This window comes from Urocampus carinirostris, chromosome 1 (genome assembly GCF_059441175.1).
Source record: "Urocampus carinirostris isolate Australia breed hairy pipefish chromosome 1, RoL_Ucar_1.0, whole genome shotgun sequence".
NCBI lineage: Eukaryota > Metazoa > Chordata > Actinopteri > Syngnathiformes > Syngnathidae > Urocampus > Urocampus carinirostris.
Window position 1 is genome coordinate 65586885 of NC_142349.1, and position 21093 is coordinate 65607977.

Below are 21093 nucleotides of genomic sequence, written 5' to 3' on the forward strand. Positions count from 1 at the left end.
GCCCATCGGCCATTTTTTTTTTTACCCCTACGACTCCAAATAGTTGCCCACCCCTGCTTCAAATACTAGGATTGCAGGTTCTCAGAGACTCTCAACTGCCAATGAAGACATGAATCGTTTTTACTGGTCTAGTGGATTTAAATGTTAGCAAATAAGGTTATTATATATATACCTAGCCACTCCCTTGCACATCTGTTCTCCTCTGCGCTATAGTACTCCAGTGTTATTGTTATTGTATAGTGACTTGTTTACCTGACTGCCCATTTTGCACATCTGGTTAGCTGCTCCTCTTGCACTTTTTGCACTACTGTATAATACTATACATAGCTATAATAATTTAGTAATATTATTAGTACTTCAATACTCCAACTCAATACAACATCTTATTTATATCTGTACATTTAAGGAAACTGTGCGGGTCAGATGTTTCGACATTTCGATTTGTATACACGTGTCCAAGAATGACAATAAAGTATATCTAAATCTGAATCTGAATTATTTAGATTGTTAACTTGTTCTAAAAGAAATCATCATTTGAAAAACTAATGTGTATCCACATGAAGGATTTAATACATTTGACTATAAAGGACTTTGTACAATCAAATACAAATTACATTTAATGCAAAAGATATTCACTGAGTGGGCTTCAGGGAGCGCCGTTCCAAGTGCAGAGTGTTTTGGCTGGGGAATTTTGATAACAGAACTCTGACGCAGATGGCAGGCGATGTTTGGAGAACAAAGCCCTGATGACGTGGAAACGCTCGAGGATGTTTTGACCATTTCAGACATCGAGGAGATGAGTGGGGAGTCTCTGGCCCGCCCATGGGAGGAGCCGGCGCACCAGCTGGCGGGAAAAGGCGTGGGCCGGGAGAACTTGAGATAATCGGAGAAGATCGGAGATCGAGAGGGACAATCGAGAAAAAAAGCTCGACGGAGACTCGAGCGACACTAATTCGGCTAATTCGATGGAGTTCACTAAGTTAAATACTTTAAGAAAATTAATCTGCCCCTGTGTGAAAATGTCTGCTATTCTTGTCCATCTTTTCCCAAAAAGAAACGAGCATGCATTGTTGGGAGCATGTTGTGAGAAGGTAATTAATTTGAACAATTTGGTAAACGGTACATTTTTAATATATTTATTTCCTAACACACAGGGGGATGGTCAACTTTTCTCCTTATAAGGGACTCGCCTAGCTTCGTTAGCAATGCAACACCATCAATCCCAACGCTCTTGTCTTGGTCGTCAGAGCTCCAAGCCTTAAATCACAACGCTAATCCCCGCCAACGGTATTTTTAACTTGCGTTTGGACAGAAAGAGCAGCAATAGGATTAGCGAATCAGCAAGGAGGCTGATTCCTCGACTCATACAGCTGATCTCCTTGCATGCGGAGAGACGAGCGCCCGGTGGAGATTTTTCAACCTGTAAGCGTTTCCCTCCCTTCTGGAGGACGAGAGGTTGGATGGCCATCTTGTGGAATATCCCTGCTGTAGTCATCCGCTGAGTCCGTCCACAGGTTCCAATTCTTCAGCTCGAAGTCACTTGCGACGAGCCGCCAACATGGAAGGGATCAAACCCAAATTGAAAGTGCTGAAGAAAAGGCGCTCCAGTCTTTTCGCCACCATGAAACGGGAAAAGAGCTTCTCGCAGAGTATCGAGGAAGAAGAGGGCGAGTTCCCGTTTTCCCAGGACAGTTCCGTCAAGTTATGGACCTCCATGGACAACCTGGACACGCCGGACGAGCAGAAAGAGCAAGTCAAAGAGGCTTCAGGATCGAGGAAAACCAACATTGTCAACCTCAACGTGGGCGGGAAGGTCTTTCACATCCCCAAACATTTGGTGCTGCGATACCCCAAAACCAGGATCGGGATCCTGGCGCTGTGCGAAGACCCGGCCAAGCGTCTGACGCTCTGCGACGATTACAACGTTCGGAACAACGAGTTCTTCTTTGACAGGGACCCGACTTTTTTTCACTACATCTTCCATTATTACTGCAGCAACGTTTTGTGGGTGATGGAGAGTCTCTGCCCGATCAACTTTGAGGAGGAGATGGCTTTCTGGGGGCTGAAACTGAAGGACACCCCAAGGTGGGATCTTCATTGGATTCATTGACCGCTGCTTACTAATCGCACTTATTACCCTAACCAGGGTCATGGATAAGATTTAGACCAGTGGTCTCAAACCACAGTTGGGGGTCCCAGCCTTAGTATGGAAGTTTAAAGTTAGTGCAGCCTATGTTTGATATCAAGTCAAGTCATGTTTATTTGTATAGCCCTTAATCACAAAGAGTCTCAAAGGGCTGCACAGATCAAAGACCATTGCAAACTATTATTAAAGACTATTAACCTACATGAGGGCAAATGATACACATATTATCAACATAAAGTATAGGTTATTCATATGCCATAGAGTAGAAGTGTGTTTTAAGCTTAGATTTAAACATTTCCACCTAGGTTGCATATTGAATCTCAGGGGAAAGAGCATTCCATAGCATGGGGGCCCGGATGGAGAACGCTCTCAAACCTGCGGATCTCTTCTTGGCTCTTGGGATCACTAGTAGACCAGCGTTTTCAGAGCGAAGGCTCCGGACCGGAACATAGGGGGAAATTAAATTTGAAAGATATGAGGGAGCAAGTCCATGCATGATTTTGTAGAATACCAACAGAACCTTAAAATCACATCTTAAGCTAAGAGGGAGCCAATGCAGGTTAGCTAAAATCGGGGTCATGTGATCAAACTTTCTTGTCTTAGTTAAAAGCCTCGCTGCAGCATTTTGTACCATCTGCGGGCTCTTGATTTTGGACTTCGGGAGACCAGAGAGTAGTGCATTACAGTAATCGAGACGGGAAGTGACAAACCAGTGAAATATAATCTCCGCATCTGACTGAGACAGCATAGGACGAATTTGGATGTAAAGTGCTACCTCTGTGCTAATTAGTTAGGCAGGGCTCAAAATTGGGAAGGATACACTCGCAAATACAGCCACAAATAAAGTGCACACGAGTAAAAAAACAAAAATCTGGCAAAACGTGAGGTCTGTCTGCAGCGTGCTTTAAAAGTGGTATTTGAAAGTCAGTGTACTTTGCTGACTGATTTTAGCATAAACCAAGCAAAATAGGCAATGACAGAGAGAGATAAAGAAAATGAAATGAAATGAAATGATCTGCATTTATATAGCGCTTTTCAAGTCAATGACTTCCCAAAGCGCTTTACAGTGTTTCCCAATAGCGGCCTTGCAGCCATGTAAGACGCTAACCTGCTTATTGGGGGTATTAGGGGTTCAGTGTCTTACCCAAGGACACTTCGACATGTAACACGGACGAGCCGGGATTCAAACTGGGATCCCTTGATCCCAAGACGAGCGCTCTACCTCCTGAGCTACTGCCGTCCCCCAAAAGACAGACAGACAGTGAAAAAGACAAAGCGAGACAGAGAGACAGACAGACAAGTCAAGTCAAGTCACATTTATTCGTGACGCTCTCATACCTGTCAACCTCCATGGCTCCCTTACAAAATGTTGTATTTTCCCTTACAAAATACAAAATAATCTTACACCAAATTCTTTTTTTAAATGTGTTTATTTATGTAGTTTAACATGTTATATTGTTCATGTGTTTCGTTATATCATATATATTGTTCATTAACATTATGTTGTGAGACACTGAGTTGCTCGACATGAATGAGGTTTATTATAAAAAAAGTTCAAAAATGAAATAGCTTGGACGTTCACCATAGAAGGAAAAAATACATGCAAATATAATTTAATATAATATAATTTAATAATATAAATAGAATTTCCTTATTCAAATTATGAATTCATTTTCTGCATTAAATCATTGTTGGTAATATACTGATTAAAGGGATTAAAGGGATAACCACAAACCTGTCTTTTTTCATTTTAATTTTAATTTAATTTCATTTCATTTTCTCCTTTTATACAACATAATAATTCATAATATAATGCATCAAAGCAAGTGAGCCATTTGAGAGCCGGCTCTCTTTAATGAATTGAGCCGAAAAAGCCGGTTCTCTAAAAAGAGACGGACTTCCTTTCACTACACAACTACCACGGAATGATGCATGATGGGAAATCCCCAGGCGGCTGACGCATGCGCACAGTAGCATCAAACCGCTCGCTTCGTTTGCAAGGAAAAAAAAAACGATACCGAGATTGAGGCTACCGCGGCGAACTTGTTGGACTACCGGATGGTACCCATCATTGACAAATTTGCGTTTTTGCTGATTTTCTTGTACGTCGTACACATCTTAAAATGCGTAATAAACGTACTTTCTACGGCAAAAACGTACAGTCTGACAGGTATGCGCTCTTAATCACCAAACGTCTCTAAGGACTGCTCAGGTTACAATTACACCATCCACTGTTATCAAATCAACGTGCGGGCAAGGAAAAACTCAAAACCCCAGCATGAAAAAAATAAGAAAGGTTGAGAAGGGGCCTCACAAGTGGTAGTTCCCTTTCTAGGATGGCAGACAGACAGACAGACAGACACACAGACACACAGACACAAAGAAACAGAGGGGAAAAGAGGAAGACAGAGGGAGACAGCGATTCAGGGAGGGACAGAAAAAGACAGTTGAGAGACAGAAAGAGAAAGAGAGACTCAGACAAGGACAGAGACATCAAAATAGACTCATTGTTGTCCTCCAGACTGGGCAGGGAACATCCAGCTATTTTTTGGAGTGTGTTAAGGACTCCCTGTAATGACTCCTGTCTGCTGACTCCCAGCTTACCCTGTGATACTATATGCCAGTATGTTCTCCACAGTGATTGACCCGTATGTTGTCACTGTCCTCAGGTGCTGCCGCATTTTGTTTGAAGAGAAGGTGGACGACATCAGGGACCAACTGAAGGTCAACCAGGAGCTGATCGACGAGATCAAGCCTCACCAGGATGACGAAGGCTACAAGAGCATGTTCCTGGGCAGCTTCCGCAAGATTCTCTGGGACCTGATGGAGAACCCGTACTCGTCCATGCCGGCCAAAGCCTTCGCCGTCTTCTCCAGTCTCTTCGTGCTCATTTCCATCGTTTCCATGACCATGAACACGGTCAAAGAACTCCGCCAATACAAACTGGCCGGCAAAACCTACATGGAGTGGGTGGAGATCGCCTCTATTCTCTTCTTCACCCTGGAGTACTTCCTGCGCTTGCTCACCACGTCTGACATCAAACACTTTGTCAAGAGCGCCCTCAACTTTGTGGACATCGTGGCTGTAATGCCGTACTTCATCCAGATCATGTTCGAAGTCTTCGTGATCGATGCCGAGGACATGAGCGCCCAGGAGGATTTGAAAACCATGGCTAGGGTCAGCAAAGTCAGCAAGGTGCTCAAAGTGGTCAAGCTGATGCGGATCTTCCGAATCCTCAAGCTGGCTCGGCACTCCACGGGCATGAGGGCCTTCGGGTTCACTATTCGGCAATGTTCCGAACAGGTGGGAAGCGATGCGGATGCAGTGAAAGGGAAATGGCCTGTAGGAGGGGCATAGAAACCTATGCTAATTTGTAGCTAACTGTTCTGAATTAGCGATACCCCATACAAAAACATTAAAATCACAAAATAGTCCAAGTACCACTTAGATGTTATATACGTGTACACGATTAAATAACATTTTACATGAAGTTACATGTAAAGAAAAAAAAACTTGTTATCAATGTGACTTAAGCCGGTCAAGTGGTGTAACAGGTGGATGCAGACGGGTTAGAGCGACGGCATATCGAAAATTAAACGTATTTTAAAACTTCCTCTTGCAAGGATTGTTTTGCCCTTAGTGTCACAAACCAGAATGAACACAGGACTCAATTGCGTGCGTTTCTCAGGTTTTATTGAAAGAGAGTGAGATTTAGGCTTGCTTGATCCGAGGACTGGCGAAGAGCGGAATCGAGCAAGGCGGGGGTGATAGTTCCGTGTCGGAAGAAGGCAGGCGGGAATGGCACGTCGTTAGACCAGGGCGGGAGATCAGAGGCGATGTCGAGTTCGTAAAAGTGATTGTAGGCCGGCGGCAGGCAGAACAGGCGTAGTCAGGTTCAGAAATGGGTCGAAAACAGGGATCAGGCAGAAAACAGGTTTAACAGGGAGGGAATCGGACGGAAACGCTCACTGAGTGAAAACACAACAGCTCGCAACGATCTGACAAAGTTTGAACTGGAGACAGGGGCTTAAGAAGGGTGTGGCCACCAATCAGCTTGTCCGGGCTGTTGGTGCCAATCAAGCTGCCACAAGTGTTCCAAATAGGACAATCATGACACTCAGAAGACTTTATTGCCTTTGTCCTTATTCTTAATAAATGTCCGATCGTCGATTTGTTATGGCCATATTCCTTTGCGTGTGCAAATACTGTACGTGAGCCATACTTGTATTTCTTTTCTTTGTCAAGCTTTGTTTTCATGGTTATTATCTTCTTGCTTCACTGCCTTTGGCATCACTGCAGGTCCATGATGAACAAATACAGCACTATAAACTCACCTAACCTACTACCTACCACCCACCTACTCAACCTTCCCAACCGACCTAGCTACTGTATGTGGCTACCTAATTATCAACCTAGCTACCTACTTGCCTGGCTTCCTACCTGTCCGCCTGCCTGAATACCTACCTACTTAGCAACCTAGCTACCTACTTGCCTGGCTTCCTACCTGTCCGCCTGCCTGGATACCTACCCACTTAGCAACCTAGCTACCTACTTGCCTGGCTTCCTACCTGTCTGCCTGCCTGGATACCTACCTACTTAGCAACCTAGCTACCTACTTGCCTGGCTTCCTACCTGTCTGCCTGCCTGGATACCTACCTACTTCGCAACCTAGCTACCTACTTGCCTGGCTTCCTACCTGTCTGCCTGCCTGGATACCTACCTACTTAGCAACCTAGCTACCTACTTGTCTGGCTTCCTACCTGTCTGCCCGCCTGGATACCTACCTACTTAGCAACCTAGCTACCTACTTGCCTGGCTTTCTACCTGTCTGCCCGCCTGGATACCTACCTACTTAGCAACCTAGCTACCTACTTGTCTGGCTTCCTACCTGTCTGCCTGCCTGGATACCTACCTACTTAGCAACCTAGCTACCTACTTGTCTGGCTTCCTACCTGTCTGCCTGCCTGGATACCTACCTACATAGCAACCTAGCTACCTACTTGCCTGGCTTCCTACCTGTCTGCCTGCCTGGATACCTACCTACATAGCAACCTAGCTACCTACTTGCCTGGCTTCCTACCTGTCTGCCTGCCTGGATACCTACCTACTTAGCAACCTAGCTACCTACTTGCCTGGCTTCCTACCTGTCTGCCCGCCTGGATACCTACCTACTTCGCAACCTAGCTACCTACTTGCCTGGCTTCCTACCTGTCTGCCTGCCTGGATACCTACCTACTTAGCAACCTAGCTACCTACTTGCCTGGCTTCTTACCTGTCTGCCTGCCTGAATACCTACCTACATAGCAACCTAGCTACCTACTTGCCTGGCTTCCTACCTGTCTGCCTGCCTGCATACCTACCTACTTAGCAACCTAGCTACCTACTTGCCTGGCTTCCTACCTGTCTGCCTGCCTGGATAGCAACCTACTTAGCAACCTAGCTACCTACTTGCCTGGCTTCCTACCTGTCTGCCTGCCTGGATACCTACCTACTTCGCAACCTAGCTACCTACTTGCCTGGCTTCCTACCTGTCTGCCTGCCTGGATACCTACCTACTTAGCAACCTAGCTACCTACTTGCCTGGCTTCCTACCTGTCTGCCTGCCTGGATACCTACCTACTTAGCAACCTAGCTACCTACTTGCCTGGCTTCCTACCTGTCTGCCTGCCTGGATACCTACCTACTTAGCAACAGAGCTGCCTACTTGCCTGGCTTCCTACCTGTCTGCCTGCCTGGATACCTACCTACTTAGCAACCTAGCTACCTACTTGCCTGGCTTCCTACCTGTCTGCCTGCCTGGATACCTACCTACTTAGCAAACTAGCTACCTACTTGCCTGGCTTCCTACCTGTCTGCCTGCCTGGATACCTACCTACTTAGCAACCTAGCTACCTACTTGCCTGGCTTCCTACCTGCCTGCCTGCCTAGATACCTACCTACCTACCTACCTACCTACCTACCAAATCACTACATGTGTAAGATCAATAATTGTCTATAGTAACAAAACAAAACTATTTCTCTCCTTGACGGTTTTAGGTGTGTTGCCTGTTTCTGTTCATTGCCATGGGCATTTTCACCTTCTCGGCTCTGATGCATTCGGTGGAGGTGGACCAGCCCGGGACGCCGTTCAGCAGTATCCCGGATGCTTGGTGGTGGGCGGCGGTAAGGAACATGCTCCTACTTTTAATAACCGATAAAATCCTGATCACTGAATAATGGGTTATTTCTAAACATATACATGCTACAATACTTAATGTCACACATGCCTGGTCTAAGAAAAATATACCACTTATTCTTATCAAGTGGATTTATCTTAGCTGTGTCAGGCCCAGAACGGAGACAGGACCCACTTGCGTTTCGTTTCTCACAAGTTTTATTGGAAGAAGGACAAAGGGTTGCGCACACGATTCGGTAATTCCTGGACGCAGGAGTGGATCTTCCGTGGCGAGCGATGGCAGTTTCGGGAACGGAAAAACGGGTCAGTAGCCAGGACAGGAGAGCAAAAACGCGGTCAGGGACAAAAAAGGTCGAAAGCCGGGACGGGAGCGTAGACGTGGTCAGGATCAAAAACGGGTCGAAGCCGGGGGACAGACATGAGGAAAAAGCTGGTGGGAGTCAGGGTCAAAAAAGGCTTGCCTAGTGTTAACTGAGGTTCGCAGACGGACTGACAAAAGGCGACAGACAGGAGTGGGTTTGAATAGGGACAGGGAGCCAATCAGAGTCCGAAGCAGTTGGCGCTAAAGGAGCGGGCACAGGTGATTCACATCGGTAATTATGAGAAGCTGTATATGTTAGAGTTCGGCAGTAGCTCAGGAGGGCGCTCGTCTTGGGATCAAGGGATCCCAGTTCGAATCCCGGTTCGTCCGTGTTACATGTCAAAGTGTCCTAGGGTAAGACACTGAACCCCTGATACCCCCAATAAGCAGGTTAGCGTCTTACATGGCTGCAAGGCCGCTACTGGGAAATGTGGAGCACATTGTAAAGCGCTTTGGGAAGTCATTGACTTGAAAAGCGCTATCTAAATGCAGATCATTTCATTTCATTTCATTTCATTAGTAGCTATAATAAATGGAAATAAATATACAAATGCATAGAAGGGGAAACTACTTGGGGCGAATTTACATGAAGTTCCTACATGTTGCTAAAATTGTAGTTAGTCTACCTGCCCGTTTCATTTAGACTTTTATCACAACCCTTGGCAACTGTTAGGTAGTTTTAGCTTATGTGTCTAATCCTCAGTGATACGGTCCTGTGTCACCCTGATTACATTTCAAGGAATTTGCAGATTATTCCTAAAAAGTACTGTATTTTCCGCACTATAAGGCGCACCTAAAAGTCTTAATTTTTTTCAAAAGCTGACCATGCGCCTTATAATATACAGTGCGCCTTATATATGGCTCAATATTAAGTCGCAAGGTCTCGCAACTAACGCAACAGCCGCCGACTCGATTTTCCCCCGAACGTGGAGTAGTCCGCGGTGTATGCTGGGATTTATATACCGGCGTTTCATTGGCTAACCAATGTGTCAATCATCATTTGAATCGATCGCTATTGGCTGAAGTTATTCGGAGCCTCGGATAGGCTAGAGGGCCAAAACAAACCCTGCAATTGGCCGAAAAAGATGACTGAATAGCAAGCTTGCTAAACTACGCCATAAAGTAACATGTTTCATTAGTCTGTATTTGTAAATATTTTACTCTCCTGGACTTACTAGAGTAGAATATAATAGAATATACCTTTATTGTCATTGTTACAAAATGGGTTAACATATTGTGACAACGAAATTGGGCATGACACTCCAGTTTTACACATTCACAGTGAGGTATGAGCCAAGAAGATAAAGGAACAAAGAAGATAAGGTTATAAAACAAGGGGGATAAGGCTATAGTTATAATTTACATGGTATTTACACAAGAAATGTCGGCATGTGGGATGTTACATACAGTGTTGTCGTGACTACCCTCACGGTTGTAAGAAGACCATGATTGCGTATCATTATTGAACGTGAGAACTTAGGTGAGCTGTGCGGCTTAATATTTTCCCGGTATCTTGTTTTAGAACGATCTTGATGTTGCTGTGATGAGTTGAGTGAATTCAACTCAATTCCAAGTGTTTATTGTCATATGCGCAGTAAAGTTGCGAGCGAAAAAGAAAATAGAAACTAAGGAATGGTTGGCATTTCTTGAATCCCAAGACTTTAACCTTCGGAATGATGGAACGATGCATTTGAGTGACATCGTACGGACACCGCATCCGCACGTGTCTATGACACGTATTTGCGTCTTTGCAAGCTTTGGGAATATTAAGGGGGTAATAAGTTTGACTGAACCATCTGACTGTTTTGTCCACGTTCCCATTGTAGCGCCTTATAATCCGGTGCGTCTTAGGTATGTCAAATATAGGACCAAAAACTATTTTTTCGGGGTGCGCCCTATAACCTGGTGCGCCCTATAGTGCGGAAAACACGGTACTTCGAATTTTCGCGAGCGAAAATAATCAAGCACTCCTTATTAACCCAGCATTGGACATAGTGGTTCCACGAAATGAGACGATCGCAATTTTGAGTGGTAAACAGCAACTATTCTCTATTTTCTTGTTCAGATGTCATTTTTAATGGAATTATGATTTAAAAGAAAACAAAAATCTAAAATTTCTATAATCTGGCAGTTGACTTTAGTTTGTCTTTATGAAATTAACATACACTAATTCCTTGTTAATTTAGGTTTTGTCGGGCCTGAGGCTCTTTTCTAACGTTCTGTTCTCAAAAAATGAACTGCACTTGTGCAGTTGCAATCCATTATCCCTAATTGCATATTGTCACGAGCAAGGGACTGGGAGAGAGCACTATTGTCTGGCCTGGCGTTTTTTTTTCCATTACTGTATTTTCACCTTTAATGAACTGCACTTGTGGGGGCACAATCCATTATCCACGATTACACATTGCTGCGATCCGGGATTGGCAGAAGGCAATTTTGACGGGAGGCGTGCCGTTCTGGCCTGCTTAAAATGAAATGCATGGTTCTGGCCACGATCCGTTATGCTTGGTCAACTATTGCTGAGAGCAGAGGCTGGAAGAGCACATTTTTTAGGTTTGGCTACTCATGCGTTGTATTCATCATCCATCCATCCATTTTCTTCCGCTTATCTGGGCTCAGGTGGCGGGGGCAGCAGCCTTGGCTGTCAGGACCAGAACGGAAACAGGACCCAATTGCGTAATGTTTACTTCAAGTTTTATTGAAAGAATCCGGTGTTCGCTGGACGCGGGAAGCAGGTCCCTCTCGCACTTGGATTGTGATCCGAACACGGAAGTGGATCTTCCGTAGTGAGCGATGGCGGTGTCAGGGACGGAAAAGCTGGTCGGTAGCCCGGGACTGGGAGAGCAAAGCGTGGTCAGGGCCGGAAACGGGTCGTAAGCCAGGACGTGAGAGTAGACGTAGTCGGGATCAAAAATGGGTCTTAAGCCGGGATGAGAGAGCAGACGTGGTCGGGATTAAAACATGTAGTAGCCGGAGACAAACGGGAGCAGAAACGGGACAGGCGGGATCCAGGCTCAAAAAAGGCTTGCCTTGTATAAACAGAGGTTTGCAGACGGACTGACAAAAGGGGATTGACAGGACTGGGTTTAAACAGGGACAGGGAGCCAATCAGAGACCGCAGCGATTGGCGCCAAATGAGCGGACACAGGTGCTTCACATCGGTAATCATGACATTAGCAGGGAAGCCCCCTGCTCTCTATCCCCAGCCACTTCATCCAGCTCATCCAACGGGATTCCGTGGCGTTCCCAGGCCAGCCTCGAGATGTAGTATCTCCAGCATGTCCTGGGTCATCCTGCCGGTGGGACATGCCAAGGGAGGCTTCCAGGAGGCTTCCTTATCAGATGCCTGAGCCAATTCAACTGGCTCCTCACATTACAGAGGAGCAGTGACTCTACACAGAGTCCCTCCTAGATGATGGAGCTTCTCTATCTCTTCTCTTTAAGGAAGAGCATAGCCAGCCTTCACAGTAAACTCATTTCAGCCGCTTGTATCCAAAATATTGGTCTTTCGTTTATGACCCACAGTTCACGACCATAGGTGAGGGTAAGAACGTAGATCGACCGGTAAATCGAGAGCTTTGCCTTTCGGCTCATGAGCGTTTCATTGTGGCCAGCCTAAAATGGACTGCAGTATTTTGAATTAAATCCATTATCCCCGCTAGACTATTTCTGAAAGTTTCGGAGCAGACCTTGCCTCGCCCCAGAAATATAAACAAAATGCAGAGAAATGTTGGCAGGAGAGGATGAAGCCGTTTATTTCGTTCATCAGAGGTGATACAGCGTTCTCATTCGTCTAAGAGACAATCAGCTTTTTTTATACTCTCTGGAGAAGACACATCCAATCAGCCATGTTACGTGTTGTTTTTCCCCAAAGTTGGTGCGTCCTTTTTCGATTTTCCAACATTACGTGTTTTCCCCGAAGTTACACAATTTCCAAGAAAATCGTTGGCCTGACTCGACCGCTTGTTCCAAGCCAAGCAGAATAACATTCAAACTAGGGAGAAACAAGCCTGGAATTTCCTGTTTGAAACAAACGTGTCCTCATTATGTCAAGCTCCGACTCCACAACAAAAGCAAGTGTTAGTGGAGTAAACGTGTGCCATGTGTTGCGGCTCTTTTCATCTGTTCCTGCTGCCTACAATGTACAGCATCTGTGCAGCCGTGATCCATTATCCCTGGTCAAGCAGTAGCCCATGTTAAAACTGGGGGGTTTACAATATGGAAATTTGTATATTACAGGGGTTCTTGTCCCCATTAACCAAAACAAACGTAGGATTACAGTAGTAGATATGTCACATCATCGGGCCCAGAAAACAATTATATTTTTCACATTTAATGAAACATTTTTCTCGATGCTAATGCATTTTCCTCCCCAAATAACATTTTTTTTTGAATGATCATTTTTTCTTAGGTAAGCATCTCCACCGTCGGCTACGGCGACGTGGTCCCGATCTCATACCTGGGGCGCTGCGTAGCCTTCGGCTGCATCTCCTTCGGCATCATCCTCAACGGCATGCCCATTTCCATCCTCTTCAACAAGTTTTCAGACTACTATGCCAAATTGAAGGAGCAGGAGTACACTTTCTCCAACACCGAGCGCACGTTCCAGCTCCGAAAACGTTTGCAGAACAAGTGCAACAGTTGCCTGCAAGTGCCGGCCGAGGACTCCGACGACGAGGTGCACTACCGGCCTGGCGGGAGGCACACCGATTTTGACGAGTGAAAATAAGAAAAAGGAGACCTCACCAATCTTCCCTCTAAGCTGCGTGTATGTGCAAATGCGCACAAGAAAATCAAGCCAGCTCACAAAAATCAGGGCTCGAAATTGCTAATTAAGAAGCGAATTAAGTCAAAGTTACAGTGCATAAAGGTAAAAATACACGGGTTCCCCTGACGCTGTGTTTTAAATGCGGTAGTTAGAAGTCAATGTCGAAGTAGAACGAAGTTGAGTAGAGTCAGTAGAGTTTTTCGAGAACCGGCTTCTTCGGCTCGGCTCACTAAAAAGAACCGGCTCTTTCGAGTCCCAAACGGCTCTTCGGGTTGTTTTTGCTTCTTTAATCCCAACATGACCAAATTATATGTAAAATTGTGCACAAAATGACAAAGGAAAAAAAGAAAAAAATACCAATGTGAAAAAGTAGTGAAAAGCTGAGAGAAAAAGGACAAAAAGAGCAGGAAAAATTCAGAAAAAAAAGCCAGAATAAAAGAAACAACCAAATAAAGGTAAAAGGGTAATGGAGAATAAGAAAAAGCAAGAAAAAGGTAACAGTTAAGAAAAAATAAACACAATGAGATTTTTTTTAAAAAGGAATTTTTGAAAAAAGGAGAAAAAAACAGGGAAAAATAAAATAAAGTTTGTGTTGCATTCAAAAAATTTCCAATTATATCAAGTCAATCTTGTTGCCGACATTGTACTTCCACTAAAAAATGTGATTAAATACAGTTGTGCAACCGACTATTATGCGACAAAAGATACCAGGAAAAAAAAGAAAATGGAAATCTTTTGGACATGTTTGATAATAGTTGCCGCACTTGGGATTACCGTTGCTCACTGTTGTTTCAAGCGTTGCTCACCGACTCAGTGTGAACGCTCAGACCCGGAAGGAAAATTCCAGGGAACATTGGACCTCACTCACCTTACATGGCCTTAGGATGTGCAGATCCTTCAAGTGGAAGATTGATATGTACCTAAAGTGAGAAGACGCATGATGAACATGATGGCTTGAGTGATGCGACGCCATCTTTAAAAATGTACAAATGTAAATATGTGTTTACATATGTGAATAATAACAGCAATTCTCAAAGTTGAAATGGACCAAGAACTGAGAAAAATATTATGCGTGAACATCTGAATAAATGATAAAAAGAGTTTGTGGAAAATTATCTACATATCACGGATTGCAACTAATGGGCGACTGCTTTCATATTGATAGACTGTAAAAATGAGGGTAAAGGACTAGGCCCTAGTCACTAGAGCAGGGGTGTCAAACAGGCGTCCCGCAGGCCGAAACAGGGATGAAATCCGGCCGGCGGGGCAACACTTAGAGAAGCAGAAGAGAAAAACGAGCTGCAGGTTGAAATATGTCCACTTGATGTTGCCAAAGCCAGGTGCCTTGAACAAAGACGCTGTAGTTGTATTTCTTTCTCTTTCTCTCTTCCTCCCCTTTTCTCTCACTCGCTATCTCGCTCTCTTTTACTCTCTATGTCTCTCTTCCTTTGTTCCGCTTTGTCACTTTCTCTCTCTGTGTCTTTTTACCCTCTGTTGCTCTCTCTTCCTTTTTTCTCTCTCTCTTGCTTCCCCCTTCTCTCTTTCTATTTCTCATTGGATTTCTTCCTTTGTTTCTCTTTCTTTCCACCTCTCTCACTCTTTCTTTTTTGTCTCTTTTGTTTCTCACACTCTCTCTCTCTTTTCTCTTTTATCTCTTCCTCCCTTTTTCTCTCTCACTCTCTATCTCGCTCTCTTTTACTCTCTATGTCTCTCTTTCTTTGTTCCGCTTTGTCGCTTTCTCTCTCTGTGTCTTTTTACCCTCTTTTGCTCTCTCTTCCTTTCCCCTTCTCTCTTTCTATTTCTCATTGGATTTCTTTCTTTGTTTCTCTTTCTTTCCACCTCTCTCACTCTTTCTCTTTTTGTCTCTTTTGTTTCTCACACTCTCTCTCTCTTTTCTCTTTCTCTCTTCCTCCCTTTTTCTCTCTCACTCTCTATCTCGCTCTCTTTTACTCTCTATGTCTCTCTTCCTTTGTTCCACTTTGTCGCTTTCTCTCTCTGTGTCTTTTTACCCTCTGTTGCTCTCTCTTCCTTCTTTCTCTCTCTCTTGCTTCCCTCTTCTCTCTATCTATTTCTCATTGGATTTCTTTCTTTGATTCTCTTTCTTTCCACCTCTCTCACTCTTTCTGTTTTGTCTCTTTTGTTTCTCACACTCTCTTTCTCTTTTCTCTTTCTCTCTTCCTCCCTTTTTTTCTCTCACTCTCTATCTCGCTCTCTTTTACTCTCTATGTCTCTCTTCCTTTGTTCCGCTTTGTCTCCTCCTCTCTCTGTCTTTTTACCCTCTTTTGCTCTCTCTTCCTTTTCTCCCTCTCTCTTGCTTCCCCCTTTTCTCTTTCTATTTCTCATTGGATTTCTTTCTTTGTTTTTCTTTCTCTCCACCTCTCTCACTCTTTCTCTTTTTGTCTCTTTTGTTTCTCACGCTCTCTCTCTCTCTCTTTTCTCTTTCTCTCTTCCTCCCTTTTTCTCTCTCACTCTCTATCTCGCTCTCTTTTACTCTCTATGTCTCTCTTTCTTTGTTCCGCTTTGTCTCTTCCTCTCTCTGTGTCTTTTTACCCTCTTTTGCTCTCTCTTCCTTTTCTCCCTCTCTCTTGCTTCCCCCTTCTCTCTTTCTATTTCTCATTGGATTTCTTTCTTTGTTTCTCTTTCTTTCCACCTCTCTCACTCTTTCTTTTTTGTCTCTTTTGTTTCTCACACTCTCTCTCTCTTTTCTCTTTCTCTCTTCCTCCCTTTTTCTCTCTCACTCTCTATCTCGCTCTCTTTTACTCTCTATGTCTCTCTTTCTTTGTTCCGCTTTGTCTCTTCCTCTCTCTGTGTCTTTTTACCCTCTTTTGCTCTCTCTTCCTTTTCTCCCTCTCTCTTGCTTCCCCCTTCTCTCTTTCTATTTCTCATTGGATTTCTTTCTTTGTTTCTCTTTCTTTCCACCTCTCTCACTCTTTCTTTTTTGTCTCTTTTGTTTCTCACACTCTCTCTCTCTTTTCTCTTTCTCTCTTCCTCCCTTTTCTCTCTCACTCTCTATCTCGCTCTCTTTTACTCTCTATGTCTCTCTTTCTTTGTTCCGCTTTGTCTCTTCCTCTCTCTGTGTCTTTTTACCCTCTTTTGCTCTCTCTTCCTTTTCTCTCTCTCTCTTGCTTCCCCCTTCTCTCTTTCTATTTCTCATTGGATTTCTTTCTTTGTTTCTCTTTCTTTCCACCTCTCTCACTCTTTCTCTTTTTTGTCTCTTTTGTTTCTCACACTCTCTCTCTCTCTTTTCTCTTTCTCTCTTCCTCCCTTTTTCTCTCTCACTCTCTATCTCGCTCTCTTTTACTCTCTATGTCTCTCTTTCTTTGTTCCGCTTTGTCTCTTCCTCTCTGTGTCTTTTTACCCTCTTTTGCTCTCTCTTCCTTTCCCCTTCTCTCTTGCTTCCCCCTTCTCTCTTTCTATTTCTCATTGGATTTCTTTCTTTGTTTCTCTTTCTTTCCACCTCTCTCACTCTTTCTTTTTTGTCTCTTTTGTTTCTCACACTCTCTCTCTCTCTTTTCTCTTTCTCTCTTCCTCCCTTTTTCTCTCACTCGCTATCTCGCTCTCTTTTACTCTCTATGTCTCTCTTCCTTTGTTCCGCTTTGTCGCTTTCTCTCTCTGTGTCTTTTTTACCCTCTGTTTCTCTCTCTTCCTTCTTTCTCTCTCTCTTGCTTCCCTCTTCTCTCTATCTATTTCTCATTGGATTTCTTTCTTTGTTTCTCTTTCTTTCCACCTCTCTCACCATTTCTCTTTTTGTCTCTTTTGTTTCTCACACTCTCTCTCTCTTTTCTCTTTCTCTCTTCCTCCCTTTTTCTCTCTCACTCTCTATCTCGCTCTCTTTTACTCTCTATGTGTCTCTTTCTTTGTTCCGCTTTGTCTCTTCCTCTCTCTGTGTCTTTTTACCCTCTTTTGCTCTCTCTTCCTTTTCTCCCTCTCTCTTGCTTCCCCCTTCTCTCTTTCTATTTCTCATTGGATTTCTTTCTTTGTTTCTCTTTCTTTCCACCTCTCTCACTCTTTCTTTTTTGTCTCTTTTGTTTCTCACACTCTCTCTCTCTCTTTTCTCTTTCTCTCTTCCTCCCTTTTTCTCTCACTCGCTATCTCGCTCTCTTTTACTCTCTATGTCTCTCTTCCTTTGTTCCGCTTTGTCGCTTTCTCTCTCTGTGTCTTTTTTACCCTCTGTTTCTCTCTCTTCCTTCTTTCTCTCTCTCTTGCTTCCCTCTTCTCTCTATCTATTTCTCATTGGATTTCTTTCTTTGTTTCTCTTTCTTTCCACCTCTCTCACCATTTCTCTTTTTGTCTCTTTTGTTTCTCACACTCTCTCTCTCTTTTCTCTTTCTCTCTTCCTCCCTTTTTCTCTCTCACTCTCTATCTCGCTCTCTTTTACTCTCTATGTGTCTCTTTCTTTGTTCCGCTTTGTCTCTTCCTCTCTCTGTGTCTTTTTACCCTCTTTTGCTCTCTCTTCCTTTTATCCCTCTCTCTTGCTTCCCCCTTCTCTCTTTCTATTTCTCATTGGATTTCTTTCTTTGTTTCTCTTTCTTTCCACCTCTCTCACTCTTTCTTTTTTGTCTCTTTTGTTTCTCACGCTCTCTCTCTCTCTTTTCTCTTTTATCTCTTCCTCCCTTTTTCTCTCTCACTCTCTATCTCGCTCTCTTTTACTCTCTATGTCTCTCTTTCTTTGTTCCGCTTTGTCGCTTTCTCTCTCTGTGTCTTTTTACCCTCTGTTGCTCTCTCTTCCTTTTCTCCCTCTCTCTTGCTTCCCCCTTCTCTCTTTCTATTTCTCATTGGATTTCTTTCTTTGTTTCTCTTTCTTTCCACCTCTCTCACTCTTTCTCTTTTTGTCTCTTTTGTTTCTCACACTCTCTCTCTCTCTTTTTTCTTTCTCTCTTCCTCCCTTTTTCTCTCTCACTCTCTATCTCGCTCTCTTTTACTCTCTATGTCTCTCTTTCTTTGTTCCGCTTTGTCGCTTTCTCTCTCTGTGTCTTTTTACCCTCTGTTGCTCTCTCTTCCTTTTCTCCCTCTCTCTTGCTTCCCCCTTCTCTCTTTCTATTTCTCATTGGATTTCTTTCTTTGTTTCTCTTTCTTTCCACCTCTCTCACTCTTTCTCTTTTTGTCTCTTTTGTTTCTCACACTCTCTCTCTCTCTTTTTTCTTTCTCTCTTCCTCCCTTTTTCTCTCTCACTCTCTATCTCGCTCTCTTTTACTCTCTCTGTCTCTCTTTTTCTCTTTCTTTGTTCCGCTTTGTCTCTTCCTCTCTCTGTGTCTTTTTACCCTCTTTTGCTCTCTCTTCCTTTTCTCCCTCTCTCTTGCTTCCCCCTTCTCTCTTTCTATTTCTCATTGGATTTCTTTCTTTGTTTCTCTTTCTTTCCACCTCTCTCACTCTTTCTCTTTTTGTCTCTTTTGTTTCTCACACTCTCTCTCTCTTTTCTCTTTCTCTCTTCCTCCCTTTTTCTCTCTCACTCTCTATCTCGCTCTCTTTTACTCTCTATGTCTCTCTTTCTTTTTTCCGCTTTGTCTCTTCCTCTCTCTGTGTCTTTTTACCCTCTTTTGCTCTCTCTTCCTTTTCTCTCTCTCTCTTGCTTCCCCCTTCTCTCTTTCTATTTGTCATTGGATTTCTTTCTTTGTTTCTCTTTCTTTCCACCTCTCTCACTCTTTCTCTTTTTGTCTCTTTTGTTCCTCACGCTCTCTCTCTCTCTTTTCTCTCTTCCTCCCTTTTTCTCTCTCACTCTCTATCTTGCTCTCTTTCACCCTCTCTGTTTCTCTTTTTCTCTTTCTTTGTTCCTCTTTTTCTTTTTCTCTCTGTGTCTATTTACCTTATTTTGCTCTCTCTACCTTTTCTTTCTCTCTGTTGCTTTTGGCTTCTCTCATTCTAACCTTCTCTCTTTCTATTTCTTTTTGTATTTCTTTCCCCCTCTCTTACTATTTCTCTTTTGGTCGCTTTTGTTTCTCACACCCTTTCTCTCTTTTCTCTCTCTCTCTCTCTCTCTCTCTCTTCCTCTCCTTTTCTCTCTCACTCTCTATCTTGCTCTATTTCACTCTGTCTCTCTTGTCCTCTTTATTTGTTCCTCTTTGTCTCTTTCTCTCTCTGTGTATATCTCTCAGATAGGACGCACTGTGTTAAATATGGTAAAATGACATCTGAGCCCTTTAGGGTTACCTGTGGTGTTCCGCAGGGGTCAGTACTTGCCCCCCTTCTTTTCAGCATGCTTCCATTAGGTGATATTATTGGCACATGTGGTAATCCCCCTTTCAAGATGACCAGGCTGCCATGGATGTTACAATAACAAATAAAACACAGATACAGTGGAACCTCAGTTTTCGAACGCCTCTCGGTTCGAACAAATCGGTTCTCGACCCAAAATTTCGAAAAATTCTTGCTTCGCTTTTCGTCAAAAAATCGGAGTTCGAACGCCGGTACGCTAGGGGCGATGCTGAGCGGCGTACGGGTGTAGATTGCCCCCAACCCCTCGTGAAGAACTGTTGTCACGTGACCGCGCACTTCTTTTTGCTTTCGTTTTGAATATCGGTGAACGGAGTGTTTTAACCCCTAATGATGCCTCGGAAGAAGGTCGGTGCAAGCAGCAAAGCTGCTACAGGTGAAAAAAGAAGAGTAGTGCGTACAACTATTGCATTTAAGAAAGAAATAATAGCAAAATATGAAGAAGATGTGCGAGTTTCCTTTCTTTCGAGGGAATAGAGCGTGGCTTCTGCAGACCACCACAAAGGTAAGAAATCCTATTCATAATTCTTTTCTTTATCCTTTAACCGCTCACCACTTGTTGTGGAGACCCCGGTGCTAAATGACGTGTAAACGACCTGATTTTTTTATTTTTACACGTTCATGTTAGCATAATCTTTCGTACGCGAACGTACGATTAGCCTGGGTTAGCTTCATGTTTACGTTCGTGGTAAGCCTTCAAGGATTTGGAACGGATTAAAACGATTTACATTATTTTTAATGGGAAAAATGATTTCGGTGATCGAACAAATCGGTTTTCGAACAGGGTTCTGGAACGGATTATGGTCGAGAACCGAGGTTCCACTGTATTGTTGTTAAAGTCAATCATTATTATGACTATTTCGTGGCCATATTTCCCCAAATAAAATACATATATATAGTTTAATTCGACATGATGGTGGAAGCAAAAACTCACGACCTTCTTGGCTGAGGTCCCGAACAGAGACAGGGAGTGTTTATTAACGACAGAGGAATCAGTGCAGACCAGAAAACGATTTCAAAATAAAAGAATACATTGATTGATAAAAGTACAAGAGATATAATTACACTCATTGTTGAAACGTTACTTTATGTGTGTGTTTGTATGAGAAACATTGTTTTTATATTTAGTAATATAAAAACAAGCTAATTACCTTGAGACAGAAAATCAAGAGATTTACATTGAAAACCTGACAATTGTCAACAAAAAAAAATAGGTTATTGTCAGGTTTAACCCAACAGATGTAAACAAAACCTTTACACAAAAAAGACACAGAGAACGTGAATTTGACTTACTTGCAAGGAGAGATGGCCATAGTCTGCATAATGCAGTCTACTGGACACTCTGAAAAAGTCTCATTCTCCTTGCCTTTTTATTGTGTTCGGAAGGCCCTAGTTTACATAAGGTCTCTTCTGCTAAAGGGAGGGGGAGTGAC

At 43.5% G+C, this 21093-nt stretch overlaps 1 protein-coding gene across 1 annotated transcript; it reads left to right on the forward strand.

Moving 5' to 3' along the window:
• Positions 1-1362: 1362 nt before the first annotated feature.
• LOC148376585 (potassium voltage-gated channel subfamily V member 2) lies at positions 1363-13917 on the forward strand. Its single transcript, XM_088320139.1, has 4 exons — positions 1363-2085; positions 4816-5449; positions 8183-8308; positions 13094-13917. The coding sequence occupies exons 1-4, from the start codon at positions 1559-1561 to the stop codon at positions 13403-13405; spliced, it is 1599 nt and encodes a 532-aa protein (XP_088176265.1). The 5' UTR covers positions 1363-1558; the 3' UTR covers positions 13406-13917.
• Positions 13918-21093: the final 7176 nt, after the last annotated feature.